The following is a 24,154-nucleotide window of genomic DNA, read 5'->3' on the forward strand; positions in this document are numbered from 1 at the left end:
TTATTTTGCCTTTCAGTGTCAAGATGATAGCATTTATCTTTGGTTTCTAGTTATTTAATAAAAATTTATAATCACAAAAAAACACTAAACCGGAGGAAAATTCAAAATGGAAAGGACAAAATCAAAAGCTCAAACCAATCAAATATGTCATATTCCTAATTTAGCTTGGTGCAGGTGTTTTCTTGTTTAGAAAATGGCAGAATAAACCTTATTTATAGCTAGGTAATTGGTTATCAAAGATACCAGGATTATATTTTAGTACACCAGTCGTGCATTTCGTCTAGATAAGACTCATCAGTGACGCTCCTATCAAAATATTTAAAAAACCAAACAAGTACAAAGTTGAAGAGCATTGAGGATCCAAAATTCCCAAAAGGTAATTTATGCCTGGGATAAGAAAATCCTCTCACTTGAATGACAGTCACATAAAATTCCATAAAATTGACATCGATATATACTAGTCAACAAAAGAAACGATACACGATCTTGAAATAAAATTTATCAAAAAGTATTAAATATAAAAAAAAAATGAGATACACTATTTTAAAAAGCTTTCATTTGAAATGTATTCACATGTGATAATGAAAATCAAAACTTGTCGGAAAGCATCTAAATTCAGTGTAAACGATCGTAGGGTGCAAATAAGTTTTGCGGAAAGTTGAATAAAAAATCGACACATAATTTTCTAAGTTCTAAATAAAATTTCAAACTTTGCTTAAAAATATTCAATATGCTAATCAAGTAATGTTCATGTTGTAAGTAATGGGTTGAAATATTGATTTTTCAATTTTTTGGAAAAAAAAGTGTTTTTTGAAATCTCAAAAAATGCAAAAATATTTTTTTTATTTTTGTCTCAAATCAATGCTTTAGACATGAAAACAACACACAGTAAATTTGGAACCTTTCGGATAAGTTTTAAGATTGTTACCGCTTTTTGAATATCACTTTACACATACTGTCTATGGTAAATCAGTTGATAATGTATACATTTTAACGATTTCTCGTGGGGACAAACTTTGCTTAACAAATAAACGAAGAAACTGTATGATTTTTAAAAACAACTTGATGGCAAACACTGTCTTTACCTTTAAGTAAGAGGTTGGCATCATTATTTGGAACTTCTTTTTTTTAAATTGACGTTTTATGTACATTTTGTAAAAAACAAAAAATCGCGAAAAAAACGTCACGAAAGGAAATTTTTTTTTTTTTTAACAGATTTATATTTCCATAATGATTAAGTATTACTACCTTCAATATTGGTCCATTGAATGGAAAACTTTATCTTTAATTTGAAAAAAAGTCTTGTATCGTTTCTTTTGTTGACCAGTATATGAACAAAACATTGAGACATAATAGGTAAAAATGTCAAAAATAGTGGTAAAGCAGTCAACATTTTGTGTCATATTAAATCACTATAAAACAAACAAATATATCAAAGAAACACAAAAAGGCATATAGTCAAAGCACTTTATGAAAAATGAAAGACAAGAATAAAATTTTTTTTACCATAGCACAATAACAATGACGAGATGTATAAGTGCATAGTCACGTCAAATGGATTTCTTCAAAAACAGTCTACTACACCAGGCATCTCCGTACAATAATATATTACAAACGATACAAATTCAATTTTGAAATTATGAATTTTGCTCATCTTAGCAGCAAGATGCCAACTTCACCCACGTATTAAACTTGCAGCTGCTACTCAGACTTTGTAAATTCAAATTCGTACTTTATTTGGCCCTTTTAACATTTTTCATCGCCACTGATGAGTCTTTTGTAGACTAAACGTGTGTCTGGCGTTAATATGAAATTTCAATCCTTGTATATATGATGAGTTTAATTTCAGTGATATACTGTAGGTGCTGAAGTATATCTTTTTTTTTACATTAGTCTTACCGTTATTTTGTGATATACATTTTCACAGTTGTGGTGTATGTCTGTGATATAGATTTTCACAGTTGTGGTGTATGTCTGTGATATACATTTTCACAGTTGTGTTGTATGTCTGTGATATAGATTTCACAGTTGTGGTGTATGTCTGTGATAAACATTTTTACAGTTGTGGTGTATGTCTGTGTTATACATTTTCACAGTTGTGGTGTATGTCTGTGTTATAGATTTTCACAGTTGTGTTGTATGTCTGTGATATAGATTTCACAGTTGTGGTGTATGTCTGTGATAAACATTTTTACAGTTGTGGTGTATGTCTGTGTTATAGATTTCACAGTTGTGGTGTATGTCTGTAGTATAGATTTTCACAGTTGTGATGTATGTCTGTGATAAAGATTTTCACAGTTGTGGTGTATGTCTGAGATATACATTTTCACAGTTGTGGTGTATGTCTGTGTTATAGATTTTCACAGTTGTGTTGTATGTCTGTAGTATAGATTTTCACAGTTGTGATGTATGTCTGTGATATAGATTTTCATAGTTGTGGTGTATGTCTGTGATATACATTTTCACAGTTGTGGTGTATGTCTGTGTTATAGATTTTCACAGTTGTGTTGTATGTCTGTAGTATAGATTTTCACAGTTGTGGTGTATGTCTGTAGTATAGATTTTCACAGTTGTGGTGTATGTCTGTGATATACATTTTCACAGTTGTGGTGTATGTCTGTGACATAGATTTTCACAGTTGTGGTGTATGTCTGTAGTATAGATTTTCACAGTTGTGGTGTGTCTGTGATATACATTTTCACAGTTGTGGTGTATGTCTGTGTTATAGATTTTCACAGTTGTGTTGTATGTCGGTAGTATAGATTTTCACAGTTGTGATGTATGTCTGTGATATAGATTTTCACAGTTGTGGTGTATGTCTGTGATATAGATTTTCACAGTTGTGGTGTATGTCTGAGATATAGATTTCACAGTTGTGGTGTATGTCTGTGTTATAGATTTTCACAGTTGTGGTGTATGTCTGTGTTATAGATTTTCACAGTTGTGATGTATGTCTGTGATATAGATTTTCACAGTTGTGGTGTATGTCTGTGATATAGATTTTCACAGTTGTGGTGTATGTCTGAGATATAGATTTCACAGTTGTGGTGTATGTCTGTGTTATAGATTTTCACAGTTGTGGTGTATGTCTGTGTTATAGATTTTCACAGTTGTGGTGTATGTCTGAGATATAGATTTTCACAGTTGTGGTGTATGTCTGAGATATAGATTTCACAGTTGTGGTGTATGTCTGTAGTATAGATTTTCACAGTTGTGGTGTGTCTGTGATATACATTTTCACAGTTGTGGTGTATGTCTGTGTTATAGATTTTCACAGTTGTGTTGTATGTCGGTAGTATAGATTTTCACAGTTGTGATGTATGTCTGTGATATAGATTTTCACAGTTGTGGTGTATGTCTGTGATATAGATTTTCACAGTTGTGGTGTATGTCTGAGATATAGATTTCACAGTTGTGGTGTATGTCTGTGTTATAGATTTTCACAGTTGTGGTGTATGTCTGTGTTATAGATTTTCACAGTTGTGATGTATGTCTGTGATATAGATTTTCACAGTTGTGGTGTATGTCTGTGATATAGATTTTCACAGTTGTGGTGTATGTCTGAGATATAGATTTCACAGTTGTGGTGTATGTCTGTGTTATAGATTTTCACAGTTGTGGTGTATGTCTGTGTTATAGATTTTCACAGTTGTGGTGTATGTCTGAGATATAGATTTTCACAGTTGTGGTGTATGTCTGAGATATAGATTTCACAGTTGTGGTGTATGTCTGTAGTATAGATTTTCACAGTTGTGGTGTATGTCTGTAGTATAGATTTTCATAGTTGTGGTGTATGTCTGTAAAAGATTTCACAGTTGTGTTGTATGTCTGTGATATAGATTTTCACAGTTGTGGTGTATGTCTGAGATATAGATTTTCACAGTTGTGGTGTATGTCTGTGATATAGATTTTCACAGTTGTGGTGTATGTCTGTGATATAGATTTTCACAGTTGTGGTGTATGTCTGAGATATAGATTTTCACAGTTGTGGTGTATGTCTGAGATATAGATTTCACAGTTGTGGTGTATGTCTGTAGTATAGATTTTCACAGTTGTGGTGTATGTCTGTAGTATAGATTTTCATAGTTGTGGTGTATGTCTGTAAAAGATTTCACAGTTGTGTTGTATGTCTGTGATATAGATTTTCACAGTTGTGGTGTATGTCTGAGATATAGATTTCACAGTTGTGGTGTATGTCTGTAGTATAGATTTTCACAGTTGTGGTGTATGTCTGTAGTATAGATTTTCACAGTTGTTGTGTATTTCTGTGATATACATTTTCACAGTTGTGGTGTATGTCTGTGATATAGATTTTCACAGTTGTGGTGTATGTCTGTGATATACATTTTCAAAGTTGTGGTGTATTTCTGTGATATAGACTTTCACAGTTGAGGTGTATGTCTGTGATATAGATTTTCACAGATGTGGTATATGACTGTGATATACATTTTCACAGTTGTGGTTGCTAGATACAAATTACTATCACCTTAATACCCTTTTATTTCTGTTTGCGTTTCTCACCAGATTTTTTTAATAAAACGAAACTTCAAACAATTGTCATATAATTGTGAGGTTTAGCTTCCTTAAAAAAAACCCAGTATTACCCACAATTTTCTTTGGAAATGCTTGTACTAAGTCAGGAATATGTTTTATTTACACTTGTGCCGTTAATTGATAACGTTTTTTTTCGCAATTTATATGGACTTCAACTTTTTTAATTTACCTAGATTTTTTGGTATTTTTTTCTCACTTGAACACGTCTGGGTTTGTTTGAATTTAACGTCCTGCCATTTTTTGATTCGAGTGCCACTAATGCATCTTTCTTCTTGTAATCTTCAACACATTGAAATTAAGAAATATTATGTAGATATAGAGATCTTTTGTAGACCAAACGCGCGGCCGGCGTACATAATTGTAATCCTGGTATCTATGATGAGTTTATTTACATCACTTGGTTGATGCCAGTGCAGGTGGAGGTTTCCATCTAGGGGATATCACCAGCCCATTAGACAGCAATTCGTGTTTTGACATGAATTGTCATTTATTTGGTTGTATCTATAAAGAAACTGTTGAAAAACCTGATTTTTATTTCGAATTTTCACATTAGTATTTAAGGTGAGTTCAGTCAGGAATATGACAACTGTTACCCATTCGCTTGATGTGTTTGAATTTTTTGTTTTGCCATTTGATTTTTTCTCTGAGTTCATTATTTTTTTTATGTTACTTTTTATCAGCAGAAATCGAATCCTGAAAAATGAACGGATGTTAAAGAAAAACGAAGTCACTTTTGAGCTGATTCGTAAATACAAGAAAATACCAGTCGATAGAAATAAGAAAGAATCGAAGTATTTTCGACAGAGGAGACATACCAAGTAATTGGTTTTTTTTTTATCAAGTAATAGTCTTATGATATTGTAACACAGTGGACCGGTAAAAATAAATCAAAGGACGAGGAAAGCTGCTTCGATCTTAAACATTAGATTTTTTAACAGAAGTTTACCGCAACGCCATCATATGATGATTTGGATATAAGACAAAATCAACAAATGCATTGAAAGAAAGATTACTCTAAAATTACTTTAAATCAAAAGATATTTTGCTTAGAAAGATCCCACAAATAGACGTTACAGATACACAGTATCAATCTCCTTTGATATTTTACAACACTCCTTTGTTACTCAAGACAACAAAAAGAACGCAACATACCCTAGATGAACAAACACAACATAATGATTATGAATATGGCACTGATTACCTCGTCAAAAAGCAGTTTAAACCACATACTTAGTAGTCAATTTATATAAAATGACTAATTGATATATTGTACAAACAATAAAAAGTACGCGGCATTTCCAAGAATACAAACACAACATTATGAATATGGCACTGTCGCCCAACGTTTAATTATTTCGTCCTTTTGGGGTGAAATATGAATAAACATTTTTTTCATTTATACGTGTATACAATAGCTCTTCCCGAACGCTCATCGCATACGACAAACTTATCAGTTGTTGGACACCAATTGAGTGCTCTCGGAGCTTTTATCCTTGACACATTCTTTAAGCAAACTGTACTTTTGGATCCATCAGCTGAGATAACGATAACCGATCTATTCTTTCTACAAGCAACGAATAAGTCCCCTTTTGAATTTAACGACAAACAAAATGGTTCTAACAATATGTCACTACTATATTCCCATAATGTACTTCCAGAAGTAAGCATACAGAATACAACGTTTGTCATGTGATTTGAACAGAAAAGCTTTCCTTCGGAGAAAACAATGTAAAAAGCACTATGTACTGTCTCCACTGTGGATTCTGTACTTACATTATTTTTATAGTCTAGAATTTGAATGCATTTCGTATGTGGCAAACTTGTGTATATCTTACCACCTGCATGGTCAATTCCAAAACATTGTCCAGCGGTTTTTATTCTTTCTATTTCCTGTCTCTCAGAAATGTCTACAAGACATATTTTATTTTCTGAGTACAAGGTAATTGCCACAACATTTCCATCGATGCATGTTAAATCAATGGGCTGGCATGTCAAATCAATATGCTGAAATTTCTTTGGATTAGTTTCGTACACAATTATTTGTTTGTTAATGAGAAGCAATAACTTATCCTCGCGTAAGATTTTACACGCGTTCAACTGTTTACCTCTTTCTGGAATTTCAAGAAAAGTGTCACATTTCAGGTTAATACGCGGCATACATTCAACATTTAATGATTCACAACGAGGAACACTGCTTTCAAGATTAAAATTTTGCCAAGAATCAACTGATTCCTCTTTCTCTTGCTCTGGTGTGTTGACGCTTCCAGAGGCTTCCACATTCCCGTCTTCTATAATCTCATTAACGATTTTGTCTGTTTTCTGTCCATTTTCTATGATAACGTCGTGTACTTTTGAAATGAAAATTTGCGCTTGCGTTTTTTTCTTTTTCATGAGATTTTTCTTTGGTGGTTTTGACATGATTAGGATTTTTCCAAACGTCTTAAAATTGTTTTCTAAAGTTTCTATATTTTCCGATTTCTGAAGTAAAATTTCAGTTTGGAAAAGACTTGTATCCGTTTGTATATCAACGATAAAAGATTCTTCCGTTTGGACAGTTTGGTTTAATTCCTTGATGGCAAGGAAAACATCTATATCGGCTCCAAACTGTTTAATGGTCCTAAGATCCTCATATATCTGGTGTATTTTGGATTTTCTTTCCTGTAGATCTCTCACTAGTTTGCCTAAACGAGACTTTTCCTTGTTAATCACTTCAGTTAAATCGCACACTAACTGCTTTTCCAATATGTTCAAATAGTTTATAATATCACTTTTTGTCTTGGCAATTTGTTTCAACAAACTGTCTTTTTGTTTATCTATGTTTAAAATATTTTGTGTACGATCTTTTAATAATTCCTCGATACTAGTTTTTATATCTTGAACATTAGTCTCGAGATCTTCAACGAAAGCAGAACTTTTAACATTCTTTGTAAGTGTCTGTAAATTTTCTACTCCATCACATTGCTTATGCATTGTTTGAATGCAATAAGGACAGCATAGATTCTCATGAACTAAGCAGAAGAAATCTGTTTTTTCACCATGCTTATTGCAAGTCTTTTTAAGAGATCTGACAAACGCTGGTAGCTTTCGAAAATCAGACGTGGAGATTGTTGTATGATTCCTTGAAGCTTTAGCCTGACTGTGGTAATGTACGCAGTCATCACAAAGGGCCTGGTCACACTGAGAGCACCATTGTTGAGCTTCAGTGGACGCATGAATATCACATGTAACACCAATAGAAGTCATCGCATCTGTAATAAGAAGTTGTAATAAATATTTTACAAGGATTAAGTAAAAACTACCTTTATATATACTGTATTCCTACTTTATATTTAGTAATATACCGTTATTTTACTTTTATACCGCTGATCAGCATGAATGATATTTATCTTTTTTTTTTGGCATAAAGGAAAATTGTAGTAAAGATTAATTAAGCACCGTACCTGTGATAACGCCCTGTTAATACATTTTTTTCTTTCGTAAAATGAAATTACGATAAATTTGAACATAAACACTGTTTAAAATACAAATTGCATCCGTGTTATGCTACAAGAGACCTCATTTCTGTGCTGAAAGTCGTTCAGTTAATGGTTTAATGATCAGATATCTAGGAAGTATCATTAGCTACACCGTCATATAGGTGTTTTTGTGTCTATTTAACATGATATAATAATAATACCGTATAACTTTGGGTCATTAGTTTTCGAAGAAAAAAGTTGTTCAAGCTCTATTTCAAAGATGAAAAAATCTTTTTAAATTGTAAACAAGGTACTTTAAATTTAACTGCAGAAGCTCCTAAGAACATATGCACCACATACGAAGACATTAAACGTAAAAGGCCTAATTCATCCGTATCATAGAATAACGTTTATCAAAATTTGACCATTGGAAAATGTACACAAGGGAAATAAACTAACAAAAAGGAAAAAGTGAGAAATTATCTGAGACTGAAGGGTTATAAAAAAGAAGGTAACGAAATACCGCACACTTTCCTATTGACTATTTGGAATGACAGCGTCCCCTTTCAGGATAGAAAATCTTAATGCAGAGGAGATCAAACTAATATTATGAAATTATTAAAACAATTCTTTAAAATCTCATTGATAATCATTTTAAACATTTCACCAGGACCTTTCTACAAAAGTGTTCGACAAAAACGTAATCAGACTTAAAAGCAAAGTATTTACTCTTTTAAAGTGTTTTGTGTATGCAACTGCTGACCGTGATAGCTTCCAACAATTCTGTCGTCATTTGACTATGTCAAATTCTTAAAAATGGAGATACTAAAACATACATCCAAAAATGATCATCTTTCCTAGTCTTCGTTCTACAGGTAGTTTAGCCAGATTCGTATATAAGAAACTCTCGTACCTAAGATCAGATCATATATGAATGCGTTTCAATAACAAATTAATCTTAATCTGATTCTAAATGCCACACAGTTCTTGGCTTTCAAAGTTACACAATAAATTATGCATTTCGGAATTTCTCAACTACATATTTATCTATGAGGTTTGGACTTGTTCTTCTACAGTAATAGGTGCAGGATGAAAAAAAACAGAAAAACACATGCATAACATAAATCTAAACAGGAGTTCACCTATTTTGGTTTTGATATATCATAAATGATATTATTACATTATTTAAAATTATCAAACTATTTAAACATCTACCTACTTTGATCTGAACATACAATGATAATAAGTATTAGTATTATATTTCAGGAAGTATACTTTCTCCGAATAATTTTAAAACAGCTATTAGTTATAGTCATGTGTTGTGTTGGCGATATGAAGATATGGATGGATGAAGAAACAGAAAAAAAAATGTAAAGTACTTTTAGAATTGAGCAAAACGCAATAAAAGTATTGTGTTACATATTTTGTAATACAAAACCACATTTAATTATAAGCACACCAGTGGCCTTATAAAAAATAGCAATCAGGTGGTGAACTACCGCTGTCTATGATGATGTTATACTTACTATTAAAGTCCGCAGTATAATGGCTTGACAGATTTCACGAAATTATCAAATCCAATGAATTCTTCGAAATCATGAACTTAATGGTTTATGAAAAAGTCTGAAAACTTAATTTCCCTAAGATAGTTGAAAGAGAAAGGGGTACAGTAATAGGTGCAGGATGAAAAAAACAGAAAAACACATGCATAACATAAATATAAGAAAAGTTATCGAAGTTTTTTTATGTTCATTATAAATAAACGAGATTGTACGAAACATACAGAAAGATAGCATATGTATATATGAAATATAAATCCATGATAACTTCATTTGCAGAAGAATGTTTTTAAGATACAATAACGACCGAAAGGTGTCTGCAACGTAACAGTAAAATTTCTAGCTAAAACAGTACCTACATTTTTAAATATCTTAATTTGAATACTAGTAATAAATGCAAAAGATATCACAAATACAGAACGTAATCTTGACTTACAGGTAGAACCTGAATGAGTGACGAGCGTTCATTAATTTTTTACAACTCCACTTAAACAAAGATGGGCGAAAGAAGATGATTTCCATTTTCTCATTATGATATTTCCATTTCTTTGTAGCTGCGCCTGTGTATGTAGTATATACATTTTACAGTTGGTATACACATGCATGACTTGCAATTCCTATAAAGATTTTCCTTGAAGGAGGATGGTTGCATAGAAATAAACTTCTGAACCAAGTTTTTTTAAACGGGTACAGCTGAACTCACATATACGAAAGCTTTACGAACGTTTACAAAAAAAGAAGATGTGGTATGATTATCAATGAGAGAAGTATTCATAAGTGACCAAAAGATACAGAAATTAACAATTATTGATTTTGATATATAACAAAGGACATTATCAAATTATTAATTCTTAAATTATTTAAACATCTACTTACTGCGATCTGAACATAGTACAATGCTATTTCAGTATTAGATTTCAGGAAGTATACTTTCTCCGCATAATTTAAAAAAAAGCCAGTATTAAAAGTCATATGTTGTGTTGGCGATATGGAGATATGGATGGAAAAAGAAAAAAACTTTCCATGTAAAGTAATAGTTCGATTTGTTTTTAGAATTTAACAAAAAAGCACTTAAAGTATTTATGTTGTGTTACATTTTTCGTAATAAAAAACACATTTAATTTCAGGCACACCTTTTTAAGAATAACAAATATGCAGAGGAATTCATTTGAATACTTCTGAAGTTGCTTAAACCTATACTTATATGTTTATTGTCCCTCTTATAATGAAGATTCAAACTATAACTTTGCATAACTTTCCATTCGAATGTTTGCCACTGTCTATGATGTCGTTGTACTAACTCTGAGAATCAACAGTATAATGCTTGATACATTTCACGATTTATCAAATCCAATGAATCCTACAAAATCATAAACTTATTGGTGTATAGGAAAAGTCCGAAAAACTTAATTTCCCTTAAATAATTGCAAAAGAAAGGGATACTATAATAGTTGCATGATGACAACACAGAAAACGCATGGAAAACATAATATGAAGTCGCGGTTTACTTAGAAATAAAGGACTTGAATATGTTTCCATGAGAAATAATTCCATGACTACATTTATATATAAGAAAAGTTATCGAAGTTTTTTATATTTTTTATAAATAAACTAGATTGTACGAAACCTACAAAAAGATGGCATATGAGTATAAATTCAAGATAATTTCAGTTGCAGAAGAATATTTTTAAAGATACAATAACGATCGAAAGGAGTCTGCAATGAAACAGTAAAATTACTAGTTAAAACAGTACACACATTTTTAAACATCTTAATTTGAATACTAGTAATAAATGCAAAAGATATCACAAATACAGAACGTAATCTTGACTTACAGGTAGAACCTGAATAAGCGTCAAGAGTCCATAGCAAGATTTTAAACTCCACTACAAAAAAGATGATTTCCATTTTTCATTTTGATACTTCGATTTTATTTCTGTGTAGCAGTATCTAGCAACACTTGCTTATGGAGTATATATATCTTACAGTTGATACAAAAATGCATGACTTGCAATTCCTATAAATAAAAAATGGTTGTTGTTGTTGTTGTATAAAGAATTGCCTTAAAGGGGGATTGTTACATACAAATACACTTCTGAACCAAGGGTTTTTAAACGGGTAAAGTTGAGCTCACATATGTTCGAAATCTTTACGAACGTTTATAAATAGAAAATGTGGTATGATTACCAATGAGACAATTCTTCAGAAGTGACCAAAAGATACAGAAATAAACATTATAGATTTTGATAAATCATAAAGGACATTTTCAAATTATGAATTTTCAAACTATTTAAACATCTACTTACTTTGATCTGAACATACAATGATATGTAAGTATTAGTATTATATTTCAGGAAGTATACTTTCTCCGCATAATTTTAAAACAGCTATTCATTATAGTCATGTGTTGTGTTGGCGATAAGAAGATATGGATGGATGAAGAAACAAAAAAACTTTCCATTTAAAGAACTTGTTCGATGTATTTTTAGAATTGAACGAAAAGCATTAAAATATAATTGTGTTAATTTACATTTAAACAAATTTGAAAAAAAAATCATTTTAAGCACACTTTATAAAAAAAATAGCAAATATGCGGATGAAATTCTTTAAATACTTCTGAAATTGCTCAAAACTTCTGCAAAGTTTATTGTTTCCTTGACTTTATTAGTATCAAACTATAACTTTGCATAAGATTTCTACAACTGTCCATGATGTTGTTGTGCTAGCTTTTAGAATCAGCAGTATAATAGCTTGAAAGATTTCACGATGCATCAAATCCAATGCTTTCGACGCAATCATACACTTATTGGTATTAAAAGGAAAAGTTCGAAAACTTTATTCCCTTTAGATACTTGCAAGAGAAAGGGGGACAATGATAGTTGCTGGATTACAAAACAGAAAAACACACGCATGATATAATACGAAGCTTTACTTATGAATAAAGGGCGTTGGGCAAGTGTACATGAGAAATTATTCCATGAGTACATTTAGATAGAAGAAAATATATCAAAGGGGTGTTTTTTTCTGTTGTTCTTTTATAAACCAGCCATGATTGTACGAAACCTACAGAAAGATAGCATACGAATACATTAAATAAAAATTCAAGATACATGCCAATTATTGTGCATCGGTGTATTTTTAAAGATATATACAATAACCATCAAAAGGTGTCTGCAAAGAAACAGTAAAATTACTAGATCAAACAAATAACACACATACAATATCTTAATATGTGTCGTAGTTCACTTATATTTGATACGCTTCCCTTAGTTTTAGTTTGTAACCCGGATTTGTTTTTTTCTCTATCGATGTATGAATTTCGAACAGAGGTATATACTACTGTTGCCTTTATTTAATATAAATCACAGATGCCAAAGATACCATAGTTACAGAACTTGATCTGCTTTTCATCTTGACTTACAGATAGATACTGACAATGAACTTCGAACGATAAGTTAACTCCACAACCAAAAGGATCATTTGTAATTTCTCATTGTGATACTTCCATTTTTGTTTAGCAACATTCTAGCTGCAGCTGCGTATAGAGTTTATACATCTTACAGTTGATACGAAATTTCTGGACTTGTTTAACATTTAACGATTTTCCTTGAAGGAGGGTTGTTGCATACAAATGAGCTTCTGAACCAAGGGTTCCAGAAGGTAAAGTTTAGATTATATATTCGAAAGTTTTACGAACTTTTGCATGATCTTGTTATGAAATATCAGTGTCGCAGATGATGACGGATATATTGCACTTGTATCGTATAGCCAGAAATATCTACTATTTTCTTTAATTATGCCTACAACGAAGGCGACTTACAAGAAAAGATTGACATGCATTGAGAAAAACGACAGCTGGAACTGCTTACTTACACTACATCATTTAGTTCATCCCTTGTGTTGCCGGGGTATAGTTGCTTAATCTAGATATAGGAAGATGTGGTGTGAGTGCCAATGAGACAACTAACATCCAAATAACAATATATATAAAAGTAAACCGTTATAGGTCAATGTAGGTCCTTCAACACGGAGTCTTGGCTCACACCGAACAACACGCTATAAAGGGCCCCATATCTTTTATCTAATGTGTGTTTGGTGCACTGGTCCGTCGTTCTATCGAGTCGAATCATGTAAAACAAACTGTAGATGATATTACACTCTATGAAAACATGCTCATGGTTGCAAATAAAAACTATTCAACCGGCAAATATAAAATCAAGTCGTCCCATGTTTAATTTAGATTTGTGTAACTCATAGAGGATTTTTTGCAGCAAAATCATAAGCAGAACAGAAGACACGATTTCGTACAAATGTCCAGAACAGTTTATGCATAATTTGAGTCCATGAAAATCTTGTCGTCTTGCTCCAAACTATTAGCGAAAAGGTTGTCATCCCCCCCCCCCCCAAAAAAAAAAACCAACCAGCACAACAGCAACAGTATGATTATAACGTTTATCAATAAGTCTGTTAAGACAAAAAAGAGAAAGATTTAAAGGACAACTCTCAAACTTGTTAGCTTAATTAGTAATATGTGTGAGAAATGCTATTTGTGTTCACAATTTCATGAATATGTCAGAAAATTATAAAATCATACAGAGGCTCTATTGAGTCTAAGTCTGAAATTTGGATTTTAAAAGCATTATTTATATCCACCACATAACCAATTAAGGCCATATTCAGTAAAAACTGAATTCAAAGAGTGTTATATGATTTATCTTATGAAAAATACCGATATAAAGTTACTTTCGTCTTGGAAGTTTTATGTCTATAAAACATCATTATTTATAAAACAATGATAAGATCTAGTTTTTAAATGAACAATTTGAATAAGAAACCCACGTGTAACATCGACAGTTACATAAAAAGTATCAGTAATTTATGCACTTATTTTCTTTGAACATTTAATATAAATATGTAAATCTGCCACGTGCGATTATTTTTTACGACTTCATTTTAATAAAAGTTGCATAATGGTCAATATAAATAACATTTAAGAGTGGAAATGAAAGACATGTACATAAAAAAGCTTTATTAATTGCGCACTAACCCAATAGTTTTTTTAAAACCAAATAGAGCATCGAGACTGAAAGGGACAAAAATTCTAGAAGGTGTTGAAATATGAGTTTTAGTACAGTTTGATGACATATTCAATAAATATACAGTCATAACGTGTTTCTTGATAGCCTCGAGAAACATTAGATCAGCAGCAGCATCCGCATAGCGGTAAATGACACCGACACGAGCAAAATAATTCGTTTTTAGTAAACAATGTGGTTCAACTCTGTCAAAATAATCAATGAAGTATTACTAATGAATTATTCGCTTCCAAGTGAACAACTCGACCTTATTGAATCCACATGAATGTGACCTTCAATTTAACCCATTAAGACAGTCTTCGGAGGTTACCTCGTAGTTATTTAGATTGCGTTTAGACTAAAATTCACACGAAAAACTGATACATTTTATCGAGCCCACGCATTGTAAAATGTTTATTTTAGACTTTTTTTTTATAATTTGGATACATAAGTTTTAGTATGTTATAAATCAATATGATTTGAGATTTAATTAAGTAAAATTGGTGAACATAAATATGGAAGTTGATTCCCCTTTAACCTATACATTTTCCCTGCTAACATTATTTTTATTCTTTATTAGGGACGACATCAAAAGTTCAATGTAGGATAAAAAAACATAATTCACATAGTTTTTTCACTTACCCCCCCTCTTAACTTAATTTGGGAAAAATTGATTAACCAATAGGGATATATGTAAAAATCGATTTTAGATATACAAAACTTGCAGAATTTTACCCCCCCCCCCCCATCCCCCACCCCAAACTATTTGATTTAAGTTTTTTTTATCCTACATCGATCTTTTGATGTCGTCCCCAAGGTCAAACATATCTCACGCCTTATTATTTTGAATGTCCGTTGGTATCTTTCGCCTCTCTTTTATGTTTTTGTGTATAAATCATTCACAGTTCATAAGTACTGAATATGTTTTTAGATATCATTTGATATTCATAGACTTATTTGTAATGCAGCGCCTAATTCAGTATCAAAATATACACCACGTGAATCGATGAACTGTAAATTTAACGACTCCAAACTTTCTGAACTGATTCACAATTAATTGAGATACATAAAGATATATATTCATTTATATGTGAGATATGTAAAATTTTATTTAAGAAAATATTCTTTCATATCACGCTCTATTTTCTCATTTTAACCGTAGGTAGACATTATTTTAGTGACTGCACTTCTGTGTTGACATGATCTAGTGATACTTATAAATTAATAGCTTACATCTTTTTTTTAATACTTTAAATAAAAGAACTTTCTAAACCAGGAAGAGGCTACCTCGGCTGTCTTTTGAAAAAAAACTTTAGGAATTTTGGATCATCAATGCTCTTCAACTTCGTATTGTTATTTGCCATTTTTTATTCAGTCGAGCGTCACTGGTGTGTCTTTTGCGGACGGAAACCGCACCGAGCGTACAATTTTTTAAACTTAATATCTACGACGTTTTTAAAAATAACTTTAGATTGACGTTATTCATTCCGTCTTTCAGAGCGTTCAAAACATTTTGTCTACGGGATTTTCGACAGATTTTCTCTTTACAGTTAATTAATTATCAAAAAATCATAATTTAAAAATCTTCCAATTATAATTTCCAAAAGTTTCAGAGCTGATGAAAGTTAGTCATTAATTTTCGTATTTCAAATGTTTCAGTTTAGAAAAAGTTTTTGTCACCTGTTGGAAAATGTGCATTCTGTGTTAGGTATCGTTATAAAACATAAAGAAGGGAGTCCAGTTAAAAAAAATTTATTGGACTACTTAAGAAGGTTGGGGTAAGGACACTATTATTTGATTATAGAAAAAATATATGAAGGCTTTCAAAAAAACCACAACATAATTTAATATCACGAAAATAAGCTTTATCTTTATGTCTGATTTTAGAAACCCTCTCATTTCAGTATAACAACGTTTTGTATGATGGTAGGATTGGCTACGAGACAACTTTATCAACCAGAGACCAAATGACGTACATCAAGCATCTGTTGGTTGACATACGGCATTCAACAATGAGCAAAACCCATACCGTTTAGTTAGCTATAAGAGTGGCCCAACATGGAAATAATTAAAAAGATAAAACAAACGGCTTATACAAACAATTTATAAACGAAAAAATTCAAAATATGATAGAAAGCAACCAAACTTTAACTACTCGGAATTATAGGCTACTGACTCAGGACAGTTACGTGCAGAATGGGGGTGAGATGGGAGGAGTGTTAAACAAATTTCTAGCGCTGATCCTTAGCCTTACTTTGGACAGTGATATAACAGCACACTGAAAAATCGGTTTAAAAGGTCTTAAGAGGTTGGCAAAGAACAAAAACTATACAACTATACAACTTACAAAACAAATAGACATTCAAAGTACCTTCCTCAGACTATTGCAGTCATTGAAAACTAGTTCAAAACCAATTCATCATATCTAATAAATAAATTATGCGAGTCATTAAGACTTCTCATAAATTAGTCTATGGCGGACAAATTTATTAACAGTTAACAGAAACGTTGCAATGAAATACAAAACTTCAAAAAGATCACAATAAATGTAAAATTCTAGTTTCAAGAAACACGTCGCAACGTTCCTGAAAGAAACAGAAACAGCTGGTTGTCACTCTCTAAACTAAACAGGCACTCTCGAAACCAAAATAAAATTGAGAATGGAAATGGTGAATGTGTCAAAGAGACAACAATCCGACCATAGAAAAAACAACAGCAGAAGCTTGCAATGACAAGTATTATTAGCCATTAAGGGACATTATGCAGAAAAATACTGAACTCCGAGGAAAATTCAATCGGAAAGTTCCTAATCAAATAGCAAAATAAATGACAAAGCACATCAAACGAATGGATAACAACTGTCATATTCCTCACTTGGTACAGGCATCACAGAAATGATTCAAACAGATAAAAAAGATTGTTGAGACCTTGGCTTAAGTGCATATATAACATCTGAACAATTGTTTCAACCTTGACGGTTTAAGTACATATATTACATAATGTAATAAACAAAAACAAAAAATAAATAAATTGCGAATGTTTTGTAAACAGTGCAAGTCATTAACTTTATACTTACAATATTTTGTGAAGTGTGAATGTAAATATATGAAACAGGTTATTCTCTACTTACTTGAACAACTTCAGCAATATTTTAGAATAATAACAAATTTAACAGGTCCTCCTTCCTTTTATATGAAGATAAATGTAACAGATAGTAGCCTTTTTGTGTTAGTTTTGGACATATATAATAGCATGTCCTTTCATGCATTCATTAAACACAATACTTTGATGTCACATAGAAGTCAAGGTATCATCTTTATATGGATCTAAGTGTAATTTAAATATTTTAATGTTTGAGTTTATGTTTTTAATGTGATATGAAATTAAAAAATCTCAGCGTTCCATATGTAAAGCAGCCTAATGGACTTTTATAATATTAGCAATAAAAAAGTAACGTGTTCGTGAAGGACATTGTTCAATATGGAAACTATTTGCAACAGCCTGGGTCAACTAAAGTATTTGCAACAACATGGGTTAACTAAACTATTTTCCTTTGTTCCTATATATATAAGTAAAGATCACCAAACAATATATATAATCATTTTTGTCGAGCCTTCGATTATAGTCGAAAAAGCGAAACAAAGCGAGCCTAAAATCCGTCGGCGTCGGCGTCGGCGTCCACAAATATTCACTCTGTGGTAAAAGTTTTTGAAATTTTGATAACTTTCTTAAGCTATCCTGGATTTCTACCAAAATTGGACAGAAGCTTGTTTATGATCAACAAGTATCCAAAAGGAAATTTTGTAAAAATAAAATCCCATTTTTCCGTTTTTTACCCATAAATGGGCTTAGTTTTTCTGCCAGGAAACAATAAATTCACTCTGAGGTTGAAGTTTTAAAAATTTTAATAACTTTCTTATACTATCCTGGATTTGTACCAAACTTAGACAAGAAGTGTGTTTATGATCAAAAGGTACGGTATTCAGAAGGAAATTTTGTTAAAAGTATGTACCTGTATATCCGTATTTTTACTTATTAATGGATTTAGTTTATTCTGCCAGTCAACATAACACACAGTCTGCAGTTAAAGTTTTTAAAACATTTATTAGATTCATAAACTATCCTGAATTTTTACACAACTTGGGCAGAAGCTTCTTACAATCAAAAGATAGTAACGAAAGGAATAGTTTTATCCTTTTTTTCTCTCGTTTTTGTTGAGCCTGTGATTAACAGGAAGATTAGGCGAGACACTGGGTTCCGCGGAACCCTTACGAATGTTTTAAGGCGAACAAGCGCTCACCGCAAATCTGCTTTTATTCATATTTCAGCTAACACTTTCAACATATATCTTAAGATCTCGGTTGTGCCCCTGAGAATACTGAAAACTTCCCAGCACCGTACATAATGAATCAGGGGTATGCCACAAGTTTCCCGAAGCTAGATTGGAATGTCATAATAATTATCTTTAGGTTAAATTCCTAATGACCCAGAGGAATAAACAGTTTTACAGATCAAACCATTCAGCACAGCATACGAATAATTGCACTGCTTTATTGAAATAAATAGATATAAGAAAGAGCGATGTTTTAGCCGAAAGAGCGCTGTTTTAGTCAAATGAAAGTGCCTCTTTACTTATATGGGACTTCATCCAGTAGCTGCAGCATAGTGAACTTAAGATAATAGTGAGACAAAAAATAAACTTTTTGAAAAATTGAGTCTAGCAATGATGAAAGAATATTTCTTGCCACCATATGGTAAAAATTAGTTATGAATCGAATTCAAAAACAAGTCTGTAATGTCAAAAAGTGTATGCAAGAAAAATAGATGGTCGTCAAGGAAATGATATCTCTGCGAGGTCATTTAAACGAATGAGAGCTTAACAAACTAATTGGTGCATGAGCACTTGTTCAAAATCTTTTTTTAAAGACATAGATGTTGCTGCTAGACAACGGTATCTTTTTACCATGGCAAATTCATTTTTTTCTGTCGCATGCTGACTAAGACTTTGAAAACGGTATAGGAATTGCCAATACCTATAGGATTAGTCTTCCATAACTCGATCTGCTGATTACTCCAAACTTTATAAGTGTCGCTATACACAATTTATTTAGCTTCTTTTACAAAATACCATGATATAAAACCAATAGAGTACGTAGGCATAAATTGAATTTACGGTCACATGCAAAGCCGTTCGTCATTGTTTCATGAAAAGGTCCAACGATGACGCCAATATCTTGTTCGAGGAATAGACAACTTATTATTTGAGTAGAAATAATAATAATAATAATAATAATAATAATAATAATAATAATAATAATAATAATAATAATAATAATAATAATAATAATAATAAAAATTTGTAAGGGTTCCGCGGAACCCAGTGTCTCGCCTACTTTTGCTGTAAATCGCAGGCTCAACAAAAAATGAGGAAAAAAATCAATAAAAAAATTCCTCTTGATACTATCTTTTGATTGTAAGAAGCTTCTGTCCAAGTTTGGTAAAAATCCAGGATAGTTAATGAATCTAATTAATGTTTTGAAAACTTAAACTGCCGACTGTATATAATGTTAACTTGAAGAAAATCTAAGTCCATTTAAAAGTAAAATACAGAAAAAATGGAGTTATCTTTTTACAATATTTACTTCTGGATACTATCTTATGGTCATAAATAAGCTTCTGTTTAAGTTTGGTACAAACCCAGGATAGTTTAAGAAAGTTATTAAAATTTTAAAAACTTTAACCACAGAGTGAATGTAATGTTTCCCCGCAGAAAAACTAAGTCCATTTAAAAGTAAAATACGGAAAAAATGGATTTATTTTTTTACAAAATTTACTTCTGGATACTATCTTATGATCATAAACAAGCTTCTGTCAAAATTTGGTTCAAACCAAGGATAGTTTAAGAAAGTTATTAAAATTCTAAAAACTTTAACCACAGAGTGAATGTAATGTTTCCCCGCAGAAAAAACTAAGTCCATTTATAAGTAAAATATGGAAAAAATGGAATTTTATTTTTACAAAATTTACTTCTGGATACTATCTTATGATCATAAACAAGCTTCTGTCCAAGTTTGGTAGAAATCCAGTATAGTTAAAGAAAGTTATTAAAATTTCAAAAACTTTAACCACAGAGTGAATATTTGTGGACGCCGCCGACGACGACGCCGACACCGACGGAAAGTAGGATCGCTTAGTCTCGCTTTTTCAACTTAAGTCGAAGGCTCGACAATAATAATAATAATAATAATAATAATAATAATAATAATAGCTTTATTTTAAAGAGAGTAACTTATTTGGATTAAACAAATTTTCAATAAGGCTCTCTATAATATACATACAATGTTAACAATATGAATAAAACATAATTAATCTACTATTACACACATGTTAAGAATAGATGTATAGAAAGTAATATAACAACAACAACAACAAAAATACCTATGGTATACATTGTGGCTTAACTTAAAAATTTAACACTTTTCAAAATAAAATGACTTGTAAGAGTTTTTAAATGCAGATATACTTTTTGATTTTTTAATTTCACTGGACAATGAATTCCACACTTTTGGACCACTAAAAGAAAAACTTGATTTGTATAATTCTGTATTTGATTTAGGGACAATAAAATTATCCGATGATGAAAGTCGAGTATGGTATGATTGTTTACTACTTGTAGGCACAATAAGACTTGATAAATATTTTGGTGCCAGTTGGTGTTTTGATTTAAACATTAATAATGATTTGTTCACTCGGAAATCACTCGGATTAGTTCCACTGACAGTTTTTTTGCCTGATGAAACTAGAATTTTGATTGACAGTAACTGGTCTCTTTAGTGGGCATATTTGTACGCATTCTAGAATGCAGTCGTGCAACAACCATTTTAGAAAGATCAAAAACTACTTAAGTTTGAATCTGATGAGCGTATTACGAATGATTGATCCAAGTCAGATAAAGTTAAAGTTGAAATAGTTTCTCGTCCATCTTTTAAACTTCAAGCACTGTCATTTTGGTTGCATTACAAATTATTTGCTAAAAAAGAAAAAAAAATCCCAACCCGTGGAAGCAGATATTTGAGATCACGACACTGCTTTTACTAATTTTATTTTGACTATTGACAACGATTTAATGGTCATTCCTCATGACACCGTTACTTGATAAATATAGATCTTTTCTTCCGGCTGATTCTTATTTAAAATATTCTACTTGTAAAATGCAGTCTTCATTGGCACTCACACCACATCTTCCTATATCTATTAACTCATTGCTTTAATAGAAATTCAGTTGTCAAACAACTTCAACAAGTTCAAGGTAAATATAACATAATATTAAGTAGCAAACTAACTATTTGAGATGCCATATTAGCTGCTGTATAGTCAATTGAAAACTGACCTCAAAATATCAATGTTAACTGTAATAAACACAAATAACGGACAGATATTTCATTCCGCTGCAAGTATACTTAGAATAGACATCAAAACTCTACAGAAAAATACCCAACTTCGGATGAATTGTCTCTTCCTTCTTCAATTCAGCCAATGCCTTCGTATTTATTGCAATTCATTTTATGGTTAGTCGATGAAACTGCATACAGCCAAGACTATTCTCTGGAAATGGCACCAGAGAAATTGCGTAAATGCTAATCAATTGTTGAGTAAATCGTTTGTGTGGCCAATTAATTTTTACTCCTTTTAATTTAGGGTTGGCTTTACAAATGTACCATGAGTTTGGTTCAAAACACCTTGTTGAAACACATTGAATGCCAATGGATTTTATGCTTCTTAAAGAGTAAAGTACGACGCTATCTATAATGTGTTGCGAACCATGAAATTGAGCGAATTCAAGGTATAATGTTTCCCCAACATTTTTGCAGACAACCATATGGATGTCATCACACCTTCTTAAACCCCCTTTTAGATCTCTGTTAAATCTTGGATGAATTGATAGGGATGGTTTAAAGCTGGAATTATTTTAAGGAACAAATGTATTCGGACTTCCTACAATACCTTGTCGGTACGTGTAAAGAAAAACTCAAAATAACGTGTTTGCTTTGAGCAGAACCTTTCATGTGCAGACCTGTGGCCATGAGTGTGTGTAGAAATATTAAAACATGTCTTGTGACGGTTGATGAAAATGACGATGATGGAGATAACGGTTGATTTGGTATAAAGCTTGTTGCACTGGTACACACGGTCCTAGTCCCCAGCTGGTTAGGGGAGTGTTAATTTTGGCGCACCCTTAAAAAAGTTAAACCCAGCCACATTCTGTATGTGTTTTTCAAGTCACGAGACGGTAATGCAGTGTTTGTCGTTTGTTGCTATACTAAGTTATATTTGTATGTTTCTTATTTAGTTTGTACATTAACCAGGTCGTTATATTTTTGGTTTGTTTTACATTATTCATTTCGGGAATTGAAGACTATGCAGTATGAATTTTACTCATTGTTGAAGCCCGTACGGGACCTTTATTTGTTAATTTATGTCTCATTAGGAGAGTTGTCTCATTTGCAATCGTATCACATCTTTTGTTTTTATATGAAATACTTATGAAGTTAGTGGTACGTTGCAAGGAAAAAGGGGGGATAAAGGTACAAAACCTATAATGTAAAAGATATCAACCAGAGTAGAAAACACAACAACAGATAATACCATGAAAGCAATAATAATTGTGAGAGAAAAAAACCAAAAGCAACGAGTAGTCGATAAGAAAAAAGTATCCGCAAATTCAATTTGAGGTCATATTTGGCTGTAGAGTTCTATTGCTTTGGTTTGATACCTCACCCAATATGATAGTTTAAAAAAGTAATGAAAAAAAATAAAAAGTATTGTACTGCATGACACTTGATCTTTTACCTGAAATTGAAATTTTTTATGAGGTTAAGGTGCTCTAAACATTTTATAGGTTGAAAACTTGATTTTTGAGGTTTTGTTTATGAAATGTCGTCTTAGAATTTTTTTTTGTAAAAAGTCTTAATGATTAAGGTTTATGTATAATAACAAACATTAATAAAGCCAAAACAGTATCATTTTTATTTAGGGAGAGGTTAGAAATAGAAAATGTCAAAATTGAAACCCTCAAATTTTCACACATTTTTATATATGACCTTTGACCTCAATTAAAAAAAAATGTGACCATATCAAGTCCTGGCGACAGGCATAATATTATAGTATACGATTTCCTCTTTCAGATGATATATCATATAGGTGTGTGTTCGGTGGGGAGATTAAATTCAAAAAAATCTGCCTACAGTCACCGCACTAATAGTGTATTATATTACTATTTCTTTGATGTATTTTCCCAAGTACTTTATGGCATCTCTATCAGCAGAAGGAAAGTTTTCGAGAAAAATAAGACTTCCCAAATATGTCTCTGAAAAAACCCAAAGATTTGTATAGTTAACTAGCCTATACAAATCCTTGAAAAAAACATAATGGTTGTCTGTAATAGTGTTTTATAACAGTGTTATAAATAGGTACGTATTTGTTATGGTTTTTTTTATGTCTTGTGTAGAAT

At 31.6% G+C, this 24,154-nt stretch overlaps 1 protein-coding gene across 1 annotated transcript; it reads right to left on the reverse strand.

Moving 5' to 3' along the window:
- Positions 1 to 5,781: 5,781 nt before the first annotated feature.
- On the reverse strand, positions 5,782 to 17,783 carry LOC134707413 (uncharacterized). The gene is made up of 2 exons (XM_063567131.1): positions 17,774 to 17,783; positions 5,782 to 7,802 (listed from the first exon to the last, which is right to left on the reverse strand). Exon 2 carries the CDS (start codon positions 7,795 to 7,797, stop codon positions 5,947 to 5,949), a length of 1,851 nt encoding a protein of 616 aa, XP_063423201.1. The 5' UTR covers positions 7,798 to 7,802; positions 17,774 to 17,783; the 3' UTR covers positions 5,782 to 5,946.
- Between the last annotated feature and the right edge of the window lie 6,371 nt (positions 17,784 to 24,154).

This window comes from Mytilus trossulus, chromosome 2, assembly GCF_036588685.1.
Source record: "Mytilus trossulus isolate FHL-02 chromosome 2, PNRI_Mtr1.1.1.hap1, whole genome shotgun sequence".
NCBI classification, from domain to species: Eukaryota; Metazoa; Mollusca; class Bivalvia; order Mytilida; family Mytilidae; genus Mytilus; species Mytilus trossulus.

What these genes read in the sequence shown, in the direction of transcription:
- LOC134707413 (XM_063567131.1), bottom strand. Translation starts at nt 7,797, where the DNA reads ATGACTTCTATTGGTGTTACATGTGATATTCATGCGTCCACTGAAGCT.